Consider the following 25,958-nt stretch of genomic DNA (forward strand, 5'->3'; position numbering starts at 1 on the left):
TTGTAGAGTAAAATTACACTTGTAAATTTTGCTATCCCATTGACTTCAATGATATTTTTTTACAAGTGTAAAAATACGCCTGTAAAAAATACGCCTGTAAAAAATACGCCTGTAAAAATACGCCTGTAAAATGTCATTGAAGTCAATGGGATAGCAAAATTTACAAGTGTAATTTTACTCTACAAAATAAGCTAGCGTTTACTCAGTGTGAATGCACCCTTAGGGACAAAAAAATAGCTTTTTAATAATTGAATCCCTTTAATAAATAAGTTTCCCTCTTATAATAGCTTTCTTTATATATATATTTCCCCTTATATAGCCCTATTATGTATTATAGTTTCCTACCATATAATTATAGCCCCCTTATAAATATAACAATTTCCCCTTATAATAGCCCCTTTATGTTATAGTCTCCCCCTTATAATAGCCTCTTTTTATATAAAAATCACTCCACTATAATAGTTCCTCTCTTATAAATAATAGCTCACCTTTATATATAACAGTTTACCATTATATATAAAAGGGAACTATTCTGCTGCCACCCCCAGTCATAAATATGTATATATATATATATATATGTATATATATATATATATATATATATATATATATATATATATATACATACACACACACACACATAATATAACCCCCCCCCCTTAATGATTAATACTCCCAAGTGCAATTTTAAATGAATTTCCCCGTGTACCCCCTTTAAATAGTGACCATTATTAATACTACCCAGGTGTTTCTTAATTAAAAGGTAAAGAAAGGTAGAAAAATTGAGTGAGGTTCCAATACCTGAGAGCCCCAGGATTAGCTGTTTGAATACACTATATGGTACCTGTGTAAGCGCTGTATAGATTGAGTGAAAACAACTTTATTTAAGCAGATTGATTGGTCACATAAAACATACAATTTGTAACAATCCAGTAAACAATAACTAGTCTCAACAGTTAGCTTGCTTATTTCCTATATTAAGTATGTAGTCCTTAAGCTGTATGGCTCTCTCCTCCAGTTGTAGTAACTCATTGACTTTTTCTTCATTTGCTTTGTTAAGGTCATCAATTTTCTCTTTTAAATCTGTAAGGAAAACATGTCAGAGCTGCATTGTGAAGCTGAAAATATTATCCACACTAATAAAAACAGGAATATAGATTATTAATAGATTAAAAACAGGAATATGTGCTTTACATAAAGATTACAAGGCAGAAAGTGTAGATATTGGGTTTTAACAACAGGGATAATTAAGACCGGGGGCCCAACCATTGCAGTTTTAGAACTCGCAGAATGTCTGTTTTACATGTGGAAATGACGGCAGTTTCGCTTTAGGTTATAATTAGAGATGAACGAACAGTAAAATATTCGATGTTTGTTTTTCGTTTCGAATAGCCGCTCAATATTCAACTATTCGAATGAATATCGAACCCCATTATAGTCTATGGGAGAAAATGCTTCGGGGGATCCCACCATTCGACTCAGGAGGGTCACCAAGTCCACTTTGACACCTCAGCAAATGATACCAACACCTCTGCAATGCCACTGGGACAGCAGGGGAAGCATGCCTGGGGGCATCTAACACACCAAAGTCCCTGTATTACCCCACTATCACAGCCTAACAACTGCACACTTTCCACATTCAAAAAAAACTATCAAAGTGGGAAAATACCTGGAAACCTTCTTTACTCCCCAAGTGGATGGACACAAACCCCAATTTAAGCTAAAGAAACATGAACAAGCACCTTTTTAAATCATGTTGCCCATGACAACCACAGATCTATCCCTCTGTACTCTATAGCCTACACTTATTTTCTCATCTTTTTTTTCTGCACTACACATCTCTTGTCAACTTCCTTTGGGATCTCAGGAGTGGTGTCCTCAGTGCTGAATAACACATCTGAGTCCCCTTGGCAATTAGTAGTAAGAGAACCCTGGAGAAACTAACTGCAGCCAACTAACATAGCATCAAGCATGGCTAAATGCAGAGAAAGAATTTGTACCACTTCCAGAGATGGTAACTTCAGTGCTGCAGTTGGCAATAGACGGTGTAACGGGATTAGCTGAGGGATCGCTGTCATGACCACTTTTTGGCACAAAATGAAAGTCTAATCCAGCCAAGTATGATGCAGGGATATGATGCAAAGACACCTACACATCTGTCTCTGACACCAGGTGTGAACAACTGGATTGAGCGGACATAGCCTGACTGAATTTCTGTCTCTCCCACCTAGGTTTTGGGGGTACACACCATGGATATCTGGATTGAGCGTACATAGCCTGACCTAATTGCTCTGTATCCTTGTTTTGGGGTTACACAGCCTGAAAAGCTGCTTTGCACGTATATAGCAAGAAGTAACTGCAGTGGATTGCTGCCATTTTTCAGCCCCCCCCAAAATGCAAGTTTTTTTTTCCAGCTATATGAACTTGTAATTGCTGTGGATTGCTGCTATTTTTCAGGCCCCCCCAAAATTCAAGGCTTTTTCCAGCTATATGAACTTGTAAATGCAGTGGATTGCTGCTATTTTTCAGGCCCCCCCAAAATTCAAGGCTTTTTCCAGCTATAGGAACTTGTAAATTCACTGGATTGCTGCTATTTTTCAGCCCCCCCCCCAAAAAAAAATTCAAGGCTTTTTCCAGCTCTATATGAACTAGTCACTGCTGTGGATTCCGGCTATTTTTCAGGCCCCCCCAAATTCAAGGCTTTTTTCAGCTCTATATGAACTAGTCACTGCTGTGGAATCTGGCTATTCTGTGTGCAGACAGCCAAAAATTAAAGCTGTTTCTCCGCTATGTATGAAGTTGTAACTGTTCTGTATCCCTGTTTTCCACCGTCCAGGGAAAGTTGGACTGATGTCCCTGTAGTGTATAGCTCTGAGAAGAGCTGTTGGTGTTCTTCTTTAGTTCTTGCCTGCCTATCTGAAGCTAGTCACTATCTAGCCCTCAGCAGATGTCTTTCTCTCTCTATGTCTGACCGCAAAAATGGCGAATAGGGCGGCGGCCGTTCTTATAAATGGGAGGTCACATGTTTTCGGCAGCCAATGGGTTTTTTCAATTTTTTTTCACTGCCTCCGTTGTCGTAGTTCCTGTCCCACCTACCCCGCGCAGTTATTGGTGCAAAAAACACGCCAGGGAATGTGGGAGGGGATACAAACCTTTACTGCGTATGCGGCCTGGTATTCGATTGTGAACGAATACACCGAACGCATGATATTCGATCGAATACCTATTCGATCGAACGGCGTTCGCTCATCACTAGTTATAATAGAAGCAGAAAATCTACTGAGTGAACCTCTGCAAGTTTTCTGTGAAAAGCGATGTGGTAAAAACAAGTGATGCGTTGCTGCCAGTTTCTTCCCACAATTTTTTTTTCTACCGCCCACTACGTAGGGCCTTAGCCTAAAACAAACCAATAACTTCAATATGAAGAATTTAATAGATAGTACAAAATACAAATATTACAAAATTGTCTGACCATTGTATAAGCAATGCCGCCCCTGCTACCTCTTCTGTCACCCCCTCTACCTCATTCGCCCTCAGTCACATTGTGTGAAGTGACTTTCTTTGTAATGCATCTTTCTGTCTGTATTTGAACCCTACTAATTGTACAGTGCTGCGGAATATGTTGGCGCTATATAAATAAAATGTATTATTATTATTTCCTTACGTGACAAATATAAAATAATAAAACCAACAGCTGGTAAGTGTCTGGTGCCTCATACAGAAGAAATCTGCTAGCAGCGTTTTTATTTTTGCGGATTTTGCTGCTGTAGAAGAACTTCTGTTTAATATTTCATGGCACAATATCTATACTGTAGGTACAGAGTGGGACCATAGAAAAGATTAGAGCATATATGGCCACATGCATAATCACTAAACAGTGCTCTAGTTATTATTCCAAACTGTACAACGTGGCTATGGAAAGGCAAGATTCTCTGCTTCAGTGACTGCTAATCTATCAAAAGAAGGAGCAAGCCAGATGAATAAAGGGATAGGTACATTCTCAGAAGAACAGCAGTTGTAGCTTGCAAAGAACAGGGGTAATTATAGGATTTATAGGGTTATTACAGAGCTGAGAACATGCTCAAAGGAGTGCTAACAAATTCAATTTTAGAAACTCTAGATGCTAAGGTTCCTGGACACAGACAATATTTTTACTTGCAGACAAAGTGAGTAGGTAATTCTTACATCACTAATAGAGATGAGCAAACAGTAAAATATTCAATATTCGTTTCGAATAGCCACTCAATATTCGACTATTCGAACGAATATCGAACCCCATTATAGTCTATGGGGAAAAATGCTTCATTTCAGGGGATCCCACCATTCGACTCAGGAGGGTCACCAAGTCCACTATGACACCCCAGGAAATGATGCCAACACCCTGGAATGAAACTGGGACAGCAAGGGAAGCATGTCTGGGGGCATCTAACATGCCCAAGTCACTGTATTACGTCAGGATCCCTGTCAGCTTGTGATATGCGCGAGCTGACTTTTTCCCATAGGAATGCATTGACCAGCGTTGATTGGCCGAATACCATACAGGGAACAGCATTCGGCCAATCAACGTTGGTTCTGCCAGAGGAGGCGGAGTCTTATATCGGACCAGAATGGAGACTGCTGTGGACAGATCTTAAACTCCGCCTCCACCGGCAGAACCAGCGTCGATTGGCCGAATGCCTGTTGGAATTCGGCCAATGCATTCCTATGCTGAGATGTAGCAGTGCTGGCCATGCGCTGAGCTCGACTACTTCGAAGATGCAGCCGAGCTCAGTGCACGGCCAGCACTGCTACTTCTCCAAAGATGCTACATCGGAGATGAAGCAGTGCTGGCCGCATGCTCACTCGACTACTCCGAAGATATAGCCAAGCTGAGCGCACGGCCAGCATTGCTACATCGGAGATGAAGCAGTGCTGGCCACGCGATCAGCTCGGCTATTCCAAAGATGCTACATTGGAGATGAAGCAGTGCTGGCCGCGCGCTCAACATTCATTCATATTGCAGGAATTGTTGGGTTTTCCAGTGGTGTTTTTGCCCCATCCACACTTTGTGGTAAAATAAGATACATGCTGTAATTTCCAAAGCAGTCTTGGTTTTAGAGTTAGACATTGCAGCATACCTACGGAAATTCTGGCATTTTCAATATAATTGAAGCAGAAAATACACAGAGGAAAGCTCTGCAAACTTTCTTGTGCAAAGGGCTGCAGGAAGAAACGTGAAACATTTTTTCCCACAGCGCTTTTTTGCTGCAGGACACCACGTGGGGCCTTAAGCTTAAGGAGTTTTCCAGTTCATTGATATTGATGATCTATCCTCAGAATAAATCATCAATAAGAGATCAGTGACCCACTGATCAGCTGTATGAGGGGGCCATGGTGCCTGTTTATATCACACGCTGTCTGTTTATAGTGTCCATGTGATGTAATTACAGCCTTGTCACATAGACGCTTATAGGACGAGGCTGTAGTTACATGACATGGCCACTGTGAGATGTACGACACTGTGTAAACAGAGAAGGGGTCACGGTGCTTGCACAGATACCATGATTCACTGAAACAGCTGATTCATCCCTCATTTTTACACCTCAGCCACGGAGGTTTAAAAATAAAAAAACAAAACAAAAGAAACAACACACTCACCTGTCCCCAGCACCCTGTTGTCCTCCGCCTCTGTCTGTTCGGTCTCATGGCAACACCTCATTTCTGGAAATCCTGTACCCAATTCCTCTTAGCGGTCACATGATGTGCAGGACTCCCAGCAAGAAGGTGCCGGCACGAGACTGAATGGACACTGGCGGAGGACAACGGGTTGCTGAGGACAGGCGGGTATACTTTTTTATTTTAAACCTCCCGCCCGGCACATGGGTTGCTCCAATTCCTGGACAATATCATTAAAGGATTTATCCATGTTTCTAATATTTAACCTGTCCTTAGGATAGACCATCAATATTACATCAGCCAGGACCTCTGCAGAAGAGTTTTTCCATTACAGTGCGGCTACAGGTAATGGTGACAACTCTAGGAGCCACGCTGCTCTCTTGCCATACAGGATGTAGCAGTGGGTTTAGGTAGTGCAGTGGTACACATCGTATGGCAGGTGAGCAGCATGGCTCCCGATATGTTATTACCTTTAGCCACCCTGTCTCTGTACAGCTCATCTACAGGGGTCCTGGCGGTGGGCCCCTAAAAATAATTCCACTGGTGGGCCCTAGACACCCCAGTCCGACCCTGGTTCACAGTCTCAAATTAATCGAATGTTAAATACACCAGTCGTATAAATTGGAGGTCACCTGATTTCGGCCGTCAATTCCTTTTTCCAATTTTTTTTCGATGCCTCCGTTGTAGTTACTGTCTCACCTCCCCTGCGCAGTTATTGGTGCAAAAAAATGCGCCAGGGAAGGTGGGAGGGGATACGAATTTTTACTGTGTTTGCCTCGTGGTATTTGATTGGAATCGAGTACCTCTAACAGCTTGATATTTGATTGAATATCTATTCGATCGAACGGTGTTCGCTTATCTCTAATCACTAATCTCATACATTATTTTACTTTAAAGGGGGTCTGTCACTAGGGTGAAGTATACTAAACCAGCAATACAGCTAGAAAGGTCAGACTCACCTGAATGTTATGCGTTAAAATATATGCCATTAGCGTTAAAATATTAATTCATTTCACAATATGCAAATGAGAAATTTGGAGCACTGAGGGCAGCTCCAACTCATATGCCCATCACTCCTCTAATAATCCATTTTCCCCTTCTTTGAGTGACAGGGCCATAGAAATATGCTGAAATCTCACTTTGCTCTGTGTTCTTGTGTATACACAGGTGTATTAGAGCAGTGTGGGGGATACCAGTTTGGAGCAACGCAGCTGTCCTCATTGCTCCAGACTGCTCGTTTGCATTTTGTGAAATAAATGAATACCTCAGATCACAGTGTACGACACACGGCCCCTGGCTCTCACATACTGAGGTTAGTTTGTGAGGTAGTATAGGATCCAGTTGGACAGGTGATGGTCAACTCCAGCAAGGTCCAGCTTGTCTCTCAGCAGCCCTGGCTGTATGGTGTTGAAAGCACTGGTGAAATCAAAGAACATTATTCTCACAGTGTTCCTTGATTTCACCAGGTGAAAAAGAGCTCTGTGAAGAAGGTGGATGATGGCATCATCCACCCTAATGCCCGGCCGATTGGCAAACTGGAGGGAGTCCATGGCAGGGCTCACCATAGACTGGAAATGTTCCAGGACCAGTCTCTCTAGGACCTTCATCAAGTGGGATGTCAGTGCTACAGGTCTGTAGTCGTTGAGGTCCTTCGGATTAGGTTTCTTTGGAAGTGGTACCACACAAGACATTTTCCCACAGTTGTGGTACCACTCCCAGCTTCAGAGTCATGTTGTACATGTGTGTAATAACACCACCCAGCTTTAATGACTTTTGTGCTTATCCCATCGGGTCCTACAGTCTTATCCACTTTTATTTTCCTGATTTCCCTACATACTTGAGACTCTGTGAAGATCAGATTGTACAAAAAACACCTCAAATTAAATAACATACATAGTCTCAAAACTAAATATACTTAAACCAAACAACTTGAGACAAAAACAGAAATACTTATAAAAATAGAAAAATATTTATTAATTCACAAATAAAATATACAAACTACATGGGGAGACAACAGAAGACAATCTACCACAAAGTAGCAGACTTTACTGAATCCTCTCACAAGAGGCGCCTTGATGAAGCCATCCAGGCGAAACGCGCGTCAGGCAGTCATACTTTGGTCTCACTGGTAGCGTGCAGCGGCTTTTTCCCCCATTTTTGGTGACTGTTTATATTTGTGCTTCAACATGACTGTGGGTATGTGCTGTTTATTTATCTATATTTATATATGATTCTCTTTTTTTGATATGTTTACATATATTTGATCGGTACATTTCCCTTGGATATATGTTTGGTATCACCGGGGGATTTACCTCTGCCCATCTCACCAGTGAGAGGATTCAGTATAGTCTGCTACTTTGTGGTAGATTGTCTTCTGTTGTCTCCCCATGTATTTTGTATATTTTATTTGTGAATTAATAAATATTTTTCTATTTTTATAAGTATTTCTGTTTTTGTCTCAAGTTGTTTGGTTTAAGATCAGATTGTAGCCAGATAGCAGTTGGGTGCAAGGGGAACTGGTTTAGGGGAGTTTTGAATGTCATGCTGGAGAAGGTGGGGGTAGTGTGTGACCAAATCTGTAATTTAAGAACAGTATCATCTAATATTTATATAACACTGCTCAACAACTAATATCAAAATTTGTAGGGATCACAGGCCTCATGTATCCAGCCATATTGGGCATCCCTTTTAGTTCCACGTTGGACTTGCCAAGCAGTCCAACACAATGATGTTTGAACAGTAGATGCCCAATTTGAAGGATATTGTAGAGTGGATAGGGTTGTAGGAAGGTGATCCCCCAGAATCATTTCATCTTGTGGGCCACAGAAGCCTCAGTATGAAATGACTAATGTGCCCAGGTTACATGATCAACATGCCCTTAAGGCTGAGGTTCCGTGTTGCAGAAAAGCTTTTTTTTTTTTTCAGCAGATTTTGCTGTGGGATTTTTTTTTTTGAGCCAAATGCAGGAGTGGCTACAAAATGGAAAATATAAGGGAAGCATTTGCACTTCGCTCATCTACTCAGTCAACTCCTAGCTTTGCCTCAAAAGATCTCAGTAAAATCTAAAGCATAAAAAGCAGCTATTTAGCAAAGCGTTCAAGCATGGCCGTCACATGGAGGACATTCACATGTGACACTGGCCTCCATGGCCGCATTCACTGATCTTAGTGAGCCCAGGTTGCAAAACTGACAGGAATGCTTATTTCAGAAAATATTAGTAAATCTGACACCACGTCTTCAATATGTAAACTAATAAATAAATTGCAATTAAAAAAAAATCAGATTGAAATTTTCATAATCAAAATCTTTCCAGCCTTCAAGTAGTTAATGAGTGTGATAATAAATCTAGTTACACAAAAAATGAACGCTATCAGTAAGGCAGGCAATGGGAGTGAATTGTTGGAATTCCTTCACTACATTCTTTAACTCAGAACTGGACGTTATATATCTTAAGAGGCACACACTAAATGGTGAAAAATATTACCTTGAAAATTGACATTATTTAGTTTATATCAACCTTATTTCAGACAAATAAGTAAAAACAATGACTAGCAAGAGAGACAGACTCCTTAAAACATTTACCCTCTTGTGAGCCCCAAGTCTTGAAAAACTAAATTTCATCCAAGTAAAACACATTTAGTTATGAGAAACTGGTTAAAAATATGTCAGGACAGTATGGGAAACAGATGTCTGCATGTAATCTGGATAATCTGCGTCCTCTACTGAATGTTGTATTCTCATTGTTCATTCATCCACCATTGACATCCTATGTTATGGGAATTCCCCAGTGGAAGGGATGTGGTTTAGCTCTATAGTATGTGTATCTGCTATCTGTAGACATTGCTTGTGTTTGTAGAAGGAATTTAGTGATCTTGTTTATCTAAGATGGCAGTTTCAGAGTCTAGCCTGGGCATGCCAGAATATCTCTGCTAAAATGTAGGATCATCAGAGCAGTTTGCATACCTACCACCACCAGAAAATAAAGATAATCTAAAGCCGTCTTCAAAGCTCTTCAACAAAATACAAACCGCTGTTTATAGCCACCTGTTCTACCTTTTGGTTCTTATTTTGATATTAACAGACAAAGTCAATTACTTTGTTTTAATGTAAGACGTATTAGAGGCAGCGTACCACCTGCAGAATTGCTTCTAAACCACTAACATGCTGTTGTAGAAACAGTTAGTCGCATAGTCAACATACAGAAACTTTTATGTGTCAAAGTGCAAGCTTGCTGCCAAAAAAATATTTTCAATCCACATTCAAATGACTGTTCAGTGTACACACAGTATAGCTGCATCTGCATAAGAACAAGTTTATCCCAGCAGTCAGCAGGACACAACAATTGGTACTAACCACAGACAAAGTGGGGTACTTTGGTAGGCATGGCCACACCATAATTGAACTGAATACATCTTTTCATATCAATTAAAAGTGGCAGTAAGACTACACTTCGACACAGTAGGTGGTTTAAACTCAGTTTCACTGAGGGCCGCTAAAATAGTGGCAACAACCCGCTGACTATAATGGGATCCAACCGGTGTCTATTCTTTTGCCAGATGAAAAGGACAGACTTGCAGCACGTCGATGGTTCTGCGACTAAGGCCCTGACAAAGATGTGAACCCAACCTTACACTTAAAAAGTCATTCCCTTCTGAGACATTTATGAAATATTACCAATATATGCCACAATTTTCTGGGCCTGGGGGTCCACTTCTAGGTGTCAGTGAAGTGGAATCACTAGAATTCTCCTAAATAGCATAGATAGTTCCTAATAGTACATAGCATTATGTAAATTAATTTTAAAAAAATTATCTACTGCTCTTCATCCTCCCAGTTTTATTGCTGTTCTGCCTATTAGAAGATTAGAAACAGCTCCCCTATTTGGCACTACACAGAAGTTGAGACAAAGTGGCTGCTCATGCATGGGACTATCTCCATTGTAGTTTACAACTCAGGCTAAGGCCCCACATAGTGGACCATGGCGAGAAAGCACTGCGGGAAAAACTGTGGCAGAAACACATCGCTGGTTTTCCCACATAGATTTTCACAGGGTTTTCCTCTGCAGACTTTCTGTTTGAATTATACCTATTTGGAAACCGCTGGTGTTTCTGTAGGTATAAATGACATTATGCGATTTCCAAAAACACAACAGTCTTGAAAATCACAACATTTCCGCTGTATGTATTTTTCTGGAATGTGTGGATAGGATTTACTGAAGTAAAATGAAGATCTTGGAGCACAGGGGGAGTTTTCTTCAATAAGTGAGCACTGCTACATTAATATTAAACAGTCCCATCCTGCATTCAGCTTTTGGCAGTGCGAGTTAACCCAGTGCCAGTTGATCCGCCCACTGCCCAGGGGGAGGAGCTGAATGCCAGAAGGGCATGTTTATTAATGATACAGCAGTGCTCAATAATAGAAGAAAACTCCCCCTGTGCTCCAAGATCCTAATTTGAATAAAGAATAAAAGTGCTTTTTCTTCCCATCCCTGGGGCTCTGAAACATAAGTAAGCTATAGTTTATATTGTGCTAACAACATCTACTGCACTATGGGAGTGGTTTAAAGTAGCTGGGGGCAGTGATAGACTCCCTTTACAGAAGGGTAAAGAATAAGTCTTACCTTAATATTACCCATTCTTTTGAGCCACGCTTGACTTTGACTAAAAAAAAAACCGCAGCAATGTCTGCAACTAAAAAAATGCCTTTCTGCAACATGGGGCCTTAGCCTTAGGATTTCAGCCAGCAGGACACAGTAAGGCATGTCTAATGTCTGTGTCCTGATAGCTGGGAGCTGCACAGAAAGACATTGTGGAACACAAGTTGTATTCTACTATCTTATGATATCATACAAACTACTGCTACCTGTATATGTGACATGAGATATGGGAATTAAAATTACCTGATATACGTTCAGATTTTTCATTTATAGTATTGACCAAATCTTCAGCATTTTTCTTCAGCTTTTGTAATCTCTCTAAAATTTCTGGAGGGATATCTTGATTCTTAAACTTTTCCTTCAGCAGCTCATATTTTTCTTTTAGATTATTTAGATCCTGTAAAGAGAATTACAATATGTAAGATGTACAGCAAATCCAGTAGAACAAAATAAAAGGAAGATATCACAGTTAGGGCCAGTTCACACGGAGTAAACTGGCGCGCAATCTGGCACGTATACACGTGTCAGAGTTTGCGCGCTCAAAAAAGATCCCATTGGGCCACACAGTGGCTCAGTGGTTAGCACTACAGCCTTGCAGTGCTGGAGTCCCGGTGTTCAAATCCCGCCAAGGGCATAAAACCTTCTGCAAGGAGTTTGTATGTTCTCCCAGTGTTTGTATGGCTCTCCATCCCATATTCCAAAAAATAAAAAAGACATACTGATAGGGAAAAATGTACATTGTGAGCTCTATGTTGGGCTCACAATCTACATTAAAAAAAAAAAAAAAAAAAAAAAAGAAAGATCCCATTGATTTCAATGTGGGTTACGATCGTATAATGCGCGTAATTTTGCCGCCGCGTAACCCACATTGAAATCAATGGGATCTTTTTTGAGCGCGCAAACTGGCATATGTACGTGCCAGATTGTGCGCCAGTTTACTCCGTGTGAACTGGCTCTTAATGTTTGATATATAGGATAGGTCCATCCAAAAATATGTCACTTACTAGTATTTAGTTTTCACTGTGGTTTGAAAAGACGGATTGTGCCAGAGTAGAAGTGAATATACTGTAGCTGATAAATATATGGTAAAATAATAAATATTGCAGATGCTAAATAACCAGAAATTTTGTTAGCTACAAAAATACCGTAAGTATCCATACAGATTGAATATCTCTGCCAATATCTAATGTAGTTATAAGTTGGCACTGACATCCTGCATCCTAGCAGGCAGGCTTTGGCGTTGTCAATGTAAACTGGGCATCTAATTTACTATTGGGCATCTAAATTAGCAAATTACAATTTAATTTGCTAATTTAGAGGCTTTGATAGAGTCTCTTGAAATATGAGCACCAGTAAGAGAAGAAATTAAAGGGGTTTTTCCAGCCATGGAAAATTTAGTGTAAAATTGCCTAATAGGAGCATGTTAAAAAAGGTTTGTTACCCCTCCACAAGCCCCCAGTGTTGTGGTCCACAGGCTTCCCAGGTCCAGGCTGAGCTCCTTTACATAGTATCACCTGACACCACAGGAAGTGCTATAAGGTGGCGCCCACCATCATTGGCCAGAGTGGTAACCTGCCTAAGCCAATGATTAGCTAAGCACAGTTGTGGATATTATTATATTTTATTATGAAAAAAAGTTACATACATTTTCACTTTCAGATGCTTCCTTTAATGCTTTGTTTGCCCCTTTCTGTGCTTTATCAGCCGCAATTCTGTTTTTTAGCATTTTTTCTTGTAGTTCTGCAATTTTTGACTCCAGTTGTGAGTGCATATCTTTAATGCCTTTTAATTTGCTGTCAATTTTATCTGCTCGTGCTTGAGCCTAGTAGAAAAAAAAATAAAAAAAACTTAGTTAGAATTACGTCTTTTTTTGTTCTTCTAATGTGGGTTCAGCTAAAAATGGAATACAACCAATAATAGACTCCCTTTAAGTTCTTATTTTGACTGAGTTTCTCATAGATGGATTCAAAGATTTTTTCCTCTGCCTATAGATTATCTATTAAAAAAAATTTCTTGTTCCAATCTTATATATGGTCCTAAAAGGCCTAACTCTGACTCCAACATCATTTTTAGTAGTGATTACTTCAGTTTGCAGCTAATAAACCCTAACCTATCTTTTGGAGCAAAAAATATTATAAGATGCTGTCTTATTTTTGGAGAAACACGGTAATCGCCAGCATTTCCGCAGGTTTAATTGATATGCTACGATTTTCAAAGATGTAAGTGTTTTTCAAATCACAGCGTTTCCTCTATGGATTATTTTCTGCAATGTGCGGATGGGATTAGTCAGAATCCTATCCACTTTGCAGTGAATGTAAAATGATGCGTTTCCACTGTGGCAAAATTGCAGCATTTATGCTAAATGGGGCCTGGTATAAATCAGGAAATTACTCTTCTACCTCTCTGTCAAAGCCAATCAAACCCTTGGGAGGTAGAATTTCATTCTCTCAATGTTTGTAAGGCTGTTTTAAACTATCTAAAAGCTACAAATTGCTTTAGAATAAACTTAAATTTGTTTATACAATTCTGGGCAAAAAGCCTCCCTATGGAAAAAAGGTAATCTCAGAAATCTATAAAAATAAGATTCCTCACAAGATGAACACAGCTCGCAGCCATTGCCAGAGTCAGCTGCACTGTTTTTTTATGTTATGGTTGGTGTAGGGTAGGGGTTAATAACCTTACAATTATTGCTCGGCACACTAAGGGTATGTTCACACATCAGTATGCCATCTGTCCGTTTGAATTCAGTTTGACACTTCAAAATGGACTGATGCACATACTGATTGTATACTGACACCTTTTTATCCTGATAGCAAACACTGTCCCTAGAGGACAGATAAGGGGATTAAAAGTAACAATTGTAAACAGAGTAGAGATAATAAATGTCCTTATGTCCTCCTTATCTCTACTCTGTTTACAATTGCTACTTTTAATCCCCTCTAGGGGACGCACAGTGTTTGCTATTAGGATAAAAAGGTGTCAGTATACAATCAGTATGTGCATCAGTCCATTTTGAAGTGTCAAACTAAATTCAAACGGAAGGATGGCATACTGATGTGTGAACATACCCTAAGTTCATTTAAATTGGCACTCTGTACACCGTGCAAATAAGGTTGTTTACTCCTGACATAGAGCAATGTCCTAAAATAACTTGAAGGGGTTGTCCAGGCAAAAATGGACAAAAAAAAAAGAAAAGATTTTTTTAAATAGGCCAGGGGTGGTGAAAAAAAAAAACAAACTTTTCTCCAGTGCTCCAGCACCTCCCAGCGTGGTTGAGTCTTCCCAGTCCGTTGTTGCCTTCTGGCAGAAATCCCCACTGCACGTGACTGTTGAGGCCAGTCAGTGACCTCAGCGAAGAGCATATGACGTCACTACCTGTGACATCCTGCGGTCTGTTCCTGAGGCCATTGATTGGCCTCAGAAGTCATGTGACCACTGAGGCCAATCAGCAGCTTCAGCAGAAGGGATCTGGGATGTCACAGCTAGTGAGCAGTTTCACTTTGAGAAGATGCCATAAGAGCAGGACTGGACCATGCTAGGAGAACACTGGAGCACCGAGGACAAGCGAGAATGATTTTTTTTTTCCCACCTCCCGGCCTATTTTAAAAATATATTTATTTCCCGGACAACCTCTTCAAATTGATTGGTAAGTTAATTGAAAAAAAATAAAGGTTTTGAGGAATTTAGACTGAAACTAAATAATAAAGAGTCTCTCTTTGAAGAAAATTGGAGAGCATGGTTAATGCCTGCCATTAAATACTAATAACCTACTCTAGGGGAAGGGGACATTCAGGGGACGTTAGGTCATTTTTTTATGGTATGATATGATCTTAAGGTTTGGTTTTGATCTTTTTGTATTGCTACCTAATAAAAATTACAATGCAGAAAATAAGTAAAGATAATGCATAACCTTGACTTAGTAACCTGCCTATACCTGAAAAAGTTTGTTTCTGATATCTTGGATATCCTTATTCACATTTTTTATTACAGTTTGTGTTTTCTTCTGAGCATTTTCAGCTTGTTTTAAATTATTTCTAATTTCATCTCCATTTGGAAGATTTTCAACTGCACTCCTAAAAAAAATAAAGAAGCAAGAAAAGAACACCATCTTTAAATTCACTTGCAGATCCAGAAAACCACATAGGAGTATATAAATCTAGTACTGTTGTAAGTGGGGACATAACAGGTCAATATGTCACACGTCATTTTTATAACTTGTACTTCCATTTTTTTTTTTTTTTAAAGGGGTTCGTCTACATAAGACATTTATGGCACTTCTAGTGGTGGGTCTCGCACCTATCTCTAAATGAGCCTCCTCAGTCTCTATGCACTACTACTTATCTTACTAGAGTTTCAGCTACGGTGGGGTTTACAGGAGCAGCATAGGTCTGAGCTACACTGTTTCCATAACAGCACAGAACTGTGTTGTTTTAGTAACTCACATTTACTTCTATGGGAGCTATGCTGTTTCTGTAAAGCCCTCCAATAACTGAAAGTCTTTTTTGCAAGACCACCACGCTTTCCAAACCCCAGATATCTGACATATATCCCATATCATGTGAATAGGTGATAAATATCCTTAAAGGGACAACCTCTTTAAGTCTTGATTGATTCTTTTTTTTTTAATTTATTTCATTTTAATTTTTAAAAGTTTACTAAGAATGAAACTTTTAGGATCACATACTATCTTATATTGTTCATGCAGACCGCTGAGGCCCATGACCACTTAGGAGCCCAGGACAGCTGATCACTCAACTAAACCATGACCGTAATTTTGCCAGAATAATTCTTACTTAGCATCTTTTGCTCGCTGGGTGAGCTTCTTTACTTCATCTAGTTGCTTCTGCAAGTTTAGTTTGTTTTGCTTGTAATCATCACAATACTTTTTAATTTTATTTAACATGTTAATTAAATCATAAGGAGCAGCTGGCAGCTTTATAGCAAGGACTGCATTGGCTATTTTTTCTATTTCTTCTGTGCTTGCAGCAGCACCTAAAAGGAGATAAAAGGAGAATATCAGCATATTAGTACTAATATATGTACTATTTACCACCTATATCAAAGTATTCATGAAATCAGGGTTTTACTCTCTGGATATACCAAGTAGTTGTGGAAGTTATATTAGTTGCTCTATGTTATAATGATATGTATTAAAGAAGACCCTAAAGTCTGTTTAAGGCTAAGGCCCCACGGGCCGTAATCACAGTGCTAAAGCGCTAAACGCATTGTGGTTCTTTCCGCAGCACTTTCAACAGAAAGTTCGCAGAGCTTTCCTCTGCAGACTTTCTCTTAACATTACATCTACGGGAAAGCCGCCGGCGTTTCTGTAGATATAATTGACATGCTGCTATTTGCAAAGCTGCAACGGCTTTGCAAATCGCAGCATGTCCATTCTGCGATTTCTTCCGCAAAGTGGGCATGGGATTCGCATCTCCTTTGCTTGCACAGTAAAACGCCACAATTTTTTAGGCAGCGTCTCCGCAGCGGGCAAATCGCAGCATTTACATCCCGTGGGGCCCCGGCCTAAGACAAGATAAAAAATAAAACAAGATAAAAAATAAATTTCTCAATAAGGGGGAGGTCACACTAGCGCCAATGTCCGCTCCTTTGTGAGTCTGTTGAACAGCCAGGCAAAATTGCATAGGGACGACTTGTTGGCAGTCACTTAAAAAACCCATTCATTTTTAAAGCAAACCGCCGGTGTCTGTATGCAGCCTCTCTGCCATGAATTTTTTTTTTTTTTTTTGCATGGAAACAAAGTTGGAGATGCAGGACTTTGTGTCCGTGCAACAAAAATGGTTTCACATTGGAGAGGGGCACTTGTTTTCACAGATCATACATTTTAGTGTAAGGAGCGATCCATGAAAAGGGCCAAAAAATAGGACATGACCAATATTTTGACAGTCATGTGAAACGACCCCCTACACTGACAATGAAATTAATGTTGCGTTGTGACATCCAATAAAAAAACATCACGGCTAGTATGTAGTGTGTAGTAATGTAGTCTCAGGCTAAGGCCCCATGTAGTGGGCCACAGCAAAAAATGCTACGGAAATGCATCGTGTTTTTTTCCACAGTGCTTTTCACAGAAAGTTTTCTGAAAATTTCCAAAACTGCAATGATTTTAGAAATTACATCGTGTCCACTGCGTGTATTTTTCTGCAAGGTGTGAATGGAATTCGCTAGTGACGGTAAAAACTGCGGTTTGGCGTTTACACCATGTGGGGCCTCAAGCCTCAGAGTTTGTTTATACAATTGTATTTGGGATCTGAAAAAAAGTCATATATGACAAGGAAACCTGAAAATACAGATTTGTATTACCAACTCCTATTTCTCCACATTGTGTTTAGATTTGGTAAGTGCAACATATCTACAATATGGGAGATCATGATGAAGCACAAATGAAAAGGAAGAAACCTGCTTTTTCTGTAAATTCATGTAAATAAGGCCAAAGTATCTGTGCACTGGGCAATACTACTAGAGAAGAATACCACCACAAAATGGGATCTTCCAAAAATTTGAGACATAGGGATGTACAAAATGGGCCTAAAGCAGGCTCTGTAATATAGTTGAGTGCAAGAGGTTGTGTAAACACTGCGGTTTGACCGCTGCAGAAAAAGACGCAGTGTTTTATAGTCCTACCTACATTTTAGAAAGTCCCATCCACATATTGCGTAAAATATATGCAGCTGACATTCCAAAACTGTGGCGGATTTGGATATCGCAACATGTCCATTATATGTACAGAAATGTAGGCAGTTTCCCTATAGACATAATGGAAACAGAAAGTCCACAACAGAGGAAAACTGCAGAGTGTCTGTATAAAGCACTGTGGGAAAAACCGTGATAGGTTGTGGCCGCGGTTTCCCGCAATGCATAATCTTGGCATTTAAAGCAACATTCATAGGATATACCAAAAACACTAAATAAAGGTGCAATAAAATGTAACTTTTATTAGTTATTTTAAAAGCTGATATAAACCTCCTAAATAATGAAGTTTAAAATAGTAGGGTAGGGTGTACTAGGTGATTGCTTGAGTAGCTAGTGCAAGTTTACCAATAGGTGCAGTCTAGATAGTTATATCTCACTTCACTTCTGACATGCACCCAATAGGGGTTAACAACCATACACTTGCTAAGACCAGTGGGGCAACGCTAAAACCCCAACTGATCTCTAAACTTGAGGGCTCCTTTTTGTCCCCCGACACTAAAGCTAACAATCACCTAAATAAATCATTCATTCACACCAGAGATTAGGTCGGACATCAGTGAAGATCCCTATATAGTCTGACGCGTTTCTGCTAGTATATCTTTCCTAGCTCATCAGAGACAAGGCGGGTAGACGCTTAGGAGCGGTGATGGTCCGACTCCCAGCTAATACGACGATGTAATAAGTATGCTAGCCGGCTGTAATTAGCGGCTATATATTACAGCCGGCTAGCATACTTATTACATCGTCGTATTAGCTGGGAGTCGGACCATCACCGCTCCTAAGCGTCTACCCGCCTTGTCTCTGATGAGCTAGGAAAGATATACTAGCAGAAACGCGTCAGACTATATAGGGATCTTCACTGAAGTGCGACCTAATCTCTGGTGTGAATGAATGATTTATTTAGGTGATTGTTAGCTTTAGTGTCGGGGGACAAAAAGGAGCCCTCAAGTTTAGAGATCAGTTGGGGTTTTAGCGTTGCCCCACTGGTCTTAGCAAGTGTATGGTTGTTAACCCCTATTGGGTGCATGTCAGAAGTGAAGTGAGATATAACTATCTAGACTGCACCTATTGGTAAACTTGCACTAGCTACTCAAGCAATCACCTAGTACACCCTACCCTACTATTTTAAACTTCATTATTTAGGAGGTTTATATCAGCTTTTAAAATATCTAATAAAAGTTACATTTTATTGCACCTTTATTTAGTGTTTTTGGTTTACAGTGTAGGTGCATATACCTATGTATTTTTCTGATCAGATTTGAGATAACATTCATAGGATATACCATGAATACCAGATATATTTTAGTTTCACATCTATTTGGAAAAAGAGGTCCTGTTGTTGACTGCAAGCATTTGAAAGTCTAAAAATGTTCGGAACTGTCTGGTTACAATTGAATGGAGAAACTAGGACATGTGCGGCCCTCTTTTTTTACTTGCAGTGTAAACAGGGCCCCTTTCTCGAGGAAGATGTGGCCCCGCCTATCCTGTGGACATAGCAATAAATGCTAAGATGGAAATACCCCTTTAACCTAAGACTGCTATGAAAAAACCACATAAATACTATATGCGTATTTAGGCACTTAGCTAACAAAGTAAGTTTTTGTATTAGATAAAGCTTACCAAATTCTTGTGGCGTCTTAGGGATACCTTGACTGTTTCTTCGGCATTGGTGGATGGGTATGCTATCTATAGGGAAATAACCAGTGCAACAGCAATTACTGGAACATTTACTTATATACCATACTTCAGAAATACTGAATCCTTATTTCTAATAAAAATCACCTGCATAGTTTTAACTGGAATCATTTTCTAATAAATTATTTGTAATTACATTATACACAGATCAGCCACAACATCAAAGAAAGTTTCCCCTCTTGGCAATTGACGCTACTCTATGATGTTCTTATAACTTCCATAGAGGAGAATGGGAGCTATGGAAAAAGTGTAGCACAGCTAAGCTACACAGTTTCTGTAGCTTCACAGTAATAGAAACTGCATCGCTAAATGTGCTGCACTGTTTCTGCAGCTCCCATTCTCCTCTATGAGAGTCTTGGGAACAGGGAGTTCCTTTCTTGATGCATCTCATTATTCTATCTATCTATCTATCTATCTATCTATCTATCTATCTATCTATCTATCTATCTATCTATCAGAGATGAGCGAGTAGTATTTGATCGAGTAGGTATTCGAGCGCATACTACGGTATTCAAAATACTCGTACTTGTTCGAATACTATCGCTATTCGCAGTAAATATTCCAATCTAAAGAACGGGTCCTCAACTGCTTGTGAATAAAGTGGTGATGAACATGCAAGGCCACCACTCCAGTTTTTTCTATGGAACTGAAGGAACGCTGTACTTGACTATCTTCATCAGTGCCCTAGAAGTGAATGAAGTGGTGACCTCACATGCATTCCACCATTACATTCACATGGGGCAGTAATCTGATAAATCATTTAACAAGTCATGTGTAAAATTGAGTGCTCACGTGTGAAAAGGATAATTTCTTTCCAAGCTTTTCCCACTCACTCAAATTATATCCTCCATCGGAAATTCTGTCGTAATTAACTGGTAAGATAGCACAGGACTGTACTGTTCCTTCCATAGAAAAGACAGACACGATGACGGATTATGGATCCATTATAAGTCAAAACAAAGTCAATGGGGTCTGCTAGCTACTGTTGGTGCCCAGCATTTTAACAAATCTCATCCACATGCTACACAAAAATCCTGCAGCATACATTGACCTGCATTGTGGTTTTATAATGAATCCATCAGGTGTCTGTCATTCCGTGGGTTGGGAGTTTGAGTATCCTTAGGGTCAAATCAAATCAAACAAGCTTTATTGGCATGTCTGAATAGATATTTGGCATTGCCAAAGCTAGTAAAATGGGGTGGGGGGGAGTTGGGGTTGTGGGGCAGAGTAGTGGGTATGGGGGGGTGGGGTGGGTGATTTAGGGTATAACAGTCCGTGGGGTCTCATCTTCCTCTTAGTTGGTGACAGCTGGGCACGTATTGGGCAGCGATCTCCACAGTCGACTCCTCTTCTCCCAGTAGAATGTAGCGTTTCATCTTCTCATCTGCAGATGTGAATTCTGGGATGTGGGCAGAGAGTCTTTGGAAGTAGACGGCCCTCACAGCTAAGTAATTGGTGCAGTATAGCAGGAAGTGGGTCTCGTCTTCTAGGGCCCCCTGGTCACAGTACTGGCACATTCTGTTCTCCCATGGCTTGTATAATACTGTACTCAAGTGCAAAGACCCCCACAGAGTACCATTGTGTGAGTTTATAATATCTTTTAAGTAACAAATAAGATTTCCAATTTATCTCATATTTAACCCAGTGCTACTCTTACATCTTACTTTTTTCTCCCCAGCGCTCTTCACTGAAAAGTTGTAGAGTTTTCCTCTGCGGACTTTCTGCTTTCATTTTACCCATAGGGAAATGGCCAGCCTTTCCATAGGTATTACAGACATGTTGTGATTTCCAGTAACATGATGCTTTAGGAAATTGCAGCATTTCCCACAATGCATACATTTCTGCAATGTGTGAATGAAATTTGCCAGAGTCCCATCCACTTTTCAGGGACTGTAAAACTCTGCAATGTTTTCCCTGTGGCCATGTGGGGGCCTGGCCTAACACTTTTTTTTAAAATGTAGATTGTGAGCCCCATATAGGGATCAAAATTTACATTTTTTTTCTTCCTATCAGTAAGTCTTTGTAGATTGCAAGGAAATTCACACAAACACAGGGAGAACATACAAACTCCTTAAAGATGTTGTTCCTGGCAGGATTCAAACCCAGGATTCCAGCCAACCACTGAGCCACCATTTTGCCCCTGAGCCCGACCTAAGGCACCGTTCTCACAGAGTAACGCGCCGCTCATTTAGACACGTATACAAGATCCCATTGATTTCAATGGGTGCCGGCTTACGCTTGCTACATATTGAAATCAATGGGTTACAAAGCCTCCCATTGATTTCAATGTGAAGCGCGTGTTAGCCGGCACCCATTGAAATCAATGGGATCTGTTTTGAAGCGCCGCGCTCTGACAAGTGTATACAGTATGTGTCTATATGAGTGGCACGTTACTTCATGAGAAAGGAGCCTAACACTTTGAATGGACACCTTCATTGTTTACTTCTGTAGCCTCAAACTCTGAATTAGTCATTTGATGATGACTCTGTTGCTTTGTTTTTAAGAGACCAGTCATGTAACTAACCCTCTAGATGTAAGCTTATTTGCATCATAATTTTGATTTTGTGGCAGTAAAAAAGGAAGTATAGATATACAGAAGCATTTATGCACCATACATGTAAACTGATGTCAATTTCTAACCGTTTTTAATTTTTTAAGGTTTCTGGATCCATGTAGCGAACTGCAGCACATTGCGGAAAAGACTGAGGGGGAAATGCATTGCGTTTTTCTGCAGTATTTTTCACAGAAAAACTGCAGAGTTTTCCTCTGAGGATTTTCTGCTTCTATTATACCTATACAGGTAACACTAGCGTTTCTGTATAGGTATAGTTGACTTGTTGAGATTTGCAATAAACACAAGCATTTTTTAAATCGCAGCATTTCCTCTGTAGATTTTTTTCTGCAATGTGTAGATGGGATTAGCCAGAATGCCATCCACTTTGCTGGAAATATTAAACGCTGCCTATATGCAACGTACGGCTTTAAATAGTTTGCTATTCCTCCCCAGTCCTGAGCCCCCCCCCCCCCCCACACATATACATTCACGCTCAGCTTGGCCAAGTGTGCATGAGTTTTAAATGGGTAAAGGGGAATAACACACAGCCTGACAGCTCTGGAGGCAGGTTATCTGTCCTGATAACAAAATAATTGGGCATGCCCTAAATCTCTTTTCACTAACATCTGCTGTTGAAATAGACTTGGGAGGCGCCTACATACTTCAGATGGCCAGCAGATTCGGATGTGATAATGGCCAGTCTTTCTCATGACCAAAACAAAATGCATGAAAGTATTTCTTAGAAAGTATAAATAAATCAATAAAAGTTTCTTAGAATTATAAACCTAAACTATTAAATTATTTTTAGAAATGGAGAAATTCTTTAAAAACCCATAAGTAAAAAAACATAAATAGCTCATAATAAAACCATATAGGGGGCATTCACACGGAGTAACGCCGGGCGTGTATCACAGTCGTACACGCCGGTGTTACGGCAGACTGCCGAACACTTCCCATTCACTTCAATGGGAGCGCTGGTAACAGCAGCGTTTACGAGCGCTCCCATTGAAGTGAATGGGAAGTGTTCGGCAGTCTGCCGTAACACCGGCGTGTACGGCTGTGATACACGCCCGGCGTTACTCCATGTGAATGCCTCCTTAAGTGACATTGAATGACACCTACCCAAAAGAAAATCTTTCACATTCTTTATAAGTTCCTTGGAGCGATTTTTGTCAGCTTCTACTCGACTCATGGCTTTGCTCAGTGTTTTGTTCAGTCGTGAAGCTTTTAACTTTGTGTCTTCTGCTAAGTGCCTGATGTTCTCAATCTGAAACCAAAGAAGAGCAATTTCACCCATTGTGCTTAAGCTATGAATTCATTTATTAACTTATCAAAGGTATAAGCATTGAAATCCTTGACAGGAGTGCTAAATAAGACAAATGCCAATTTCTCTTTTATTGCCCAATGCCCATTTATTTACTATTTGTTACATAGGATTGGCTGGTAACTCCTGTCGCTTTGCCAAATGATGAACTCATTTACACAAACTGGTGATAAAATGCACACACTGTGTATGGAGACATAGCAAAGCTATGCTTAGTGTGTGACCCATTAAAATCAAAGGTAGCAAACTGACAAAGCACACAGTCATGTGCATTTAGCCTAGGGTAGCATTGTGGTCACTATTGTTTTGTCCCTGATTCTGGCTGTAAAGAATCCTATGTATTATGTCAGGATTAGGACTCATATGTCACTTTTATTGTTTTAACAAACTGAGGAGTCTTACGTGGGTTGTCCCATGAAAAATATTAGATTTCTATAAGTAAATCACCAAATTATGAGCACAAAATAACAATTGACCCTAAACATCTCTACTTTCATGTTATAGCACCACTTGGTATGTAAAGGGTAGAACACTGTGCACAGTCCAACTATTGAGATGGGTGTTGGTAGACATACTTGCTCAGTCACTCTCTTCAAAGCCAGGTCTCTGCAGGTGATCATCTATTCATTGCCCATAAATATAGTTTTCAGCTTATCAGGGATAGGCCATGTCGTCCGTGACCCACATATTTGTGGCTTGCCACGGAAGCCCTCAATTATAGCCATAAGCACTTACAACAATAAGATATAAATACTAGCAATATTCTATATGCATCATAAGAGGTTATGACCTCTTAGCAGTGCCAGTTTGGATGATATATTACTGGATGATATTTTATTATTGGATTATTGGATAATATATAGAGATGAGCGAGTACTGTTCGGATCAGCCGATCCGAACAGCACGCTCGCATAGAAATGAATGGATGTAGCCGGCACGCGGGGGGTTAAGCGGCCGGCCGACGTCAAAGCGGAAGTACCAGGTGCATCCATTCATTTCTATGGAGCATGCTGTTCGGATCGGCTGATCCGAACAGTACTCGCTCATCTCTAATAATATACTATTATTATAATATTATAATTATAATATTATACAATGGCATAATTATGCCATTGGTATAATTGCAGTTAAATATCTGAAAATATACAATTTTTCACTTTCAATTCAATCTGGTCCCAAGTACCACTCATAGTTGAATATAGATTATAGTCAACAAAAGCCGGGGACTTGACAGTATAGTTGAAAAAAATCCTTATTTTCAGTTTTTAGAATTATAAAGTTGGTTTTTCTAGTAAGAATGAACTATATTGTCAGTTACTAGAAGAAAAAACAAGGCAGATTATTTTCCCAGCCTGCCACCCCCTCCTCCCCCCATGCTGATAAGCAGCAGCTCTAGTAAGGGGAGGGGAAGGGGGGCACATGAAAGCAATCAGATTAAGATAATCATTAAGGTCTTTTTCTATGCTTGAATCACTACCAGTTACTTTAACAGCCTTTCAGGAGTTTTGATATGAATGTGACTCACAATAACCCCTGTAAAGATTTCAGTCCCCTTACTTTTAGAAGTAACTTACTTCAGCATTTAGCAATGTAGATAAATCTATAGATAAGGAGACCAACCCTTTGGTGTACTTGGTCTGCAGATCTTTTCTCATGTTTACCCCTATCATATGCACATTTCTCTATATAGACTACCTTTTTACTCCCCGCAGCCACCCATTTTATTCTACAAGACAAATTTCATGCTACAATATCATAATAAAAACAGAGACAAGAGTCAGTCAATGTTTCTGCTCTCTACTAAGACTAAGGACTTTTCTCTCTACTGGTTTTATAGTAGGGGTCCATGGATAACCGATTTTTTTAGCTGAATTCTAATAAGAACCTATAATATCTTTACTTTTTGAGTCATTTAATATCCCCCACTCCATTTAAGCATTCAATATTTCTATTTGCTCAGCGTTTTTACGTACCTGTTGCTCAGCGTCAAGAAGATGGATTGCAACACTCTTTAACTTAGCATCTGTTTCATTTGCTTTCTTCAAGCCATCTTTGGCCAGTGGCAAAGCTCCATTGCAATCTGGTCCACCACATTTTCTCTTTCCAAACTTATCTAGGCATAAAGCTCCACCACACGGTGAAATATCGCATGGAAAGTCCCACACTGTTCCACAAACCTAAGTGAACAAAACCGTTAGATTCTCCTTCAAAGATAAATATCATAAAATGTTACTGCTGATAATCCATGGCCACTTTCCCTGATAAAAAAGCAAAGTGAAAAGCCATGTGTAAAAGGCTTCAAAATAGGTACAAACAAATGATAAATCTTATCTACAAAGCATAAAAAGGTGCAGAATTAGAAG

The 25,958-nt window shown here is 39.8% G+C and overlaps 1 protein-coding gene across 1 annotated transcript in view; it reads right to left on the reverse strand.

Annotated features, from left to right (window-relative positions):
• Nucleotides 1-936: 936 nt before the first annotated feature.
• The window catches only part of LAMB4 (laminin subunit beta 4), a 129,245-nt gene continuing 104,223 nt past the window's right edge, over nt 937-25,958 (reverse strand). Inside the window, exons 29-36 of the mRNA XM_075274149.1 lie at nt 25,569-25,772; nt 23,394-23,538; nt 19,643-19,708; nt 16,105-16,303; nt 15,246-15,384; nt 12,957-13,133; nt 11,555-11,708; nt 937-1,083 (exon numbers count right to left, since the gene is read on the reverse strand). Of these exons, the coding sequence (XP_075130250.1) occupies nt 950-1,083; nt 11,555-11,708; nt 12,957-13,133; nt 15,246-15,384; nt 16,105-16,303; nt 19,643-19,708; nt 23,394-23,538; nt 25,569-25,772 (1,218 nt within the window). The 3' untranslated portion in view covers nt 937-949. The remainder of the gene's footprint in view (nt 1,084-11,554; nt 11,709-12,956; nt 13,134-15,245; nt 15,385-16,104; nt 16,304-19,642; nt 19,709-23,393; nt 23,539-25,568; nt 25,773-25,958) is intronic.

Source organism: Leptodactylus fuscus, chromosome 5, assembly GCF_031893055.1.
Source record: "Leptodactylus fuscus isolate aLepFus1 chromosome 5, aLepFus1.hap2, whole genome shotgun sequence".
NCBI classification, from domain to species: domain Eukaryota; kingdom Metazoa; phylum Chordata; class Amphibia; order Anura; family Leptodactylidae; genus Leptodactylus; species Leptodactylus fuscus.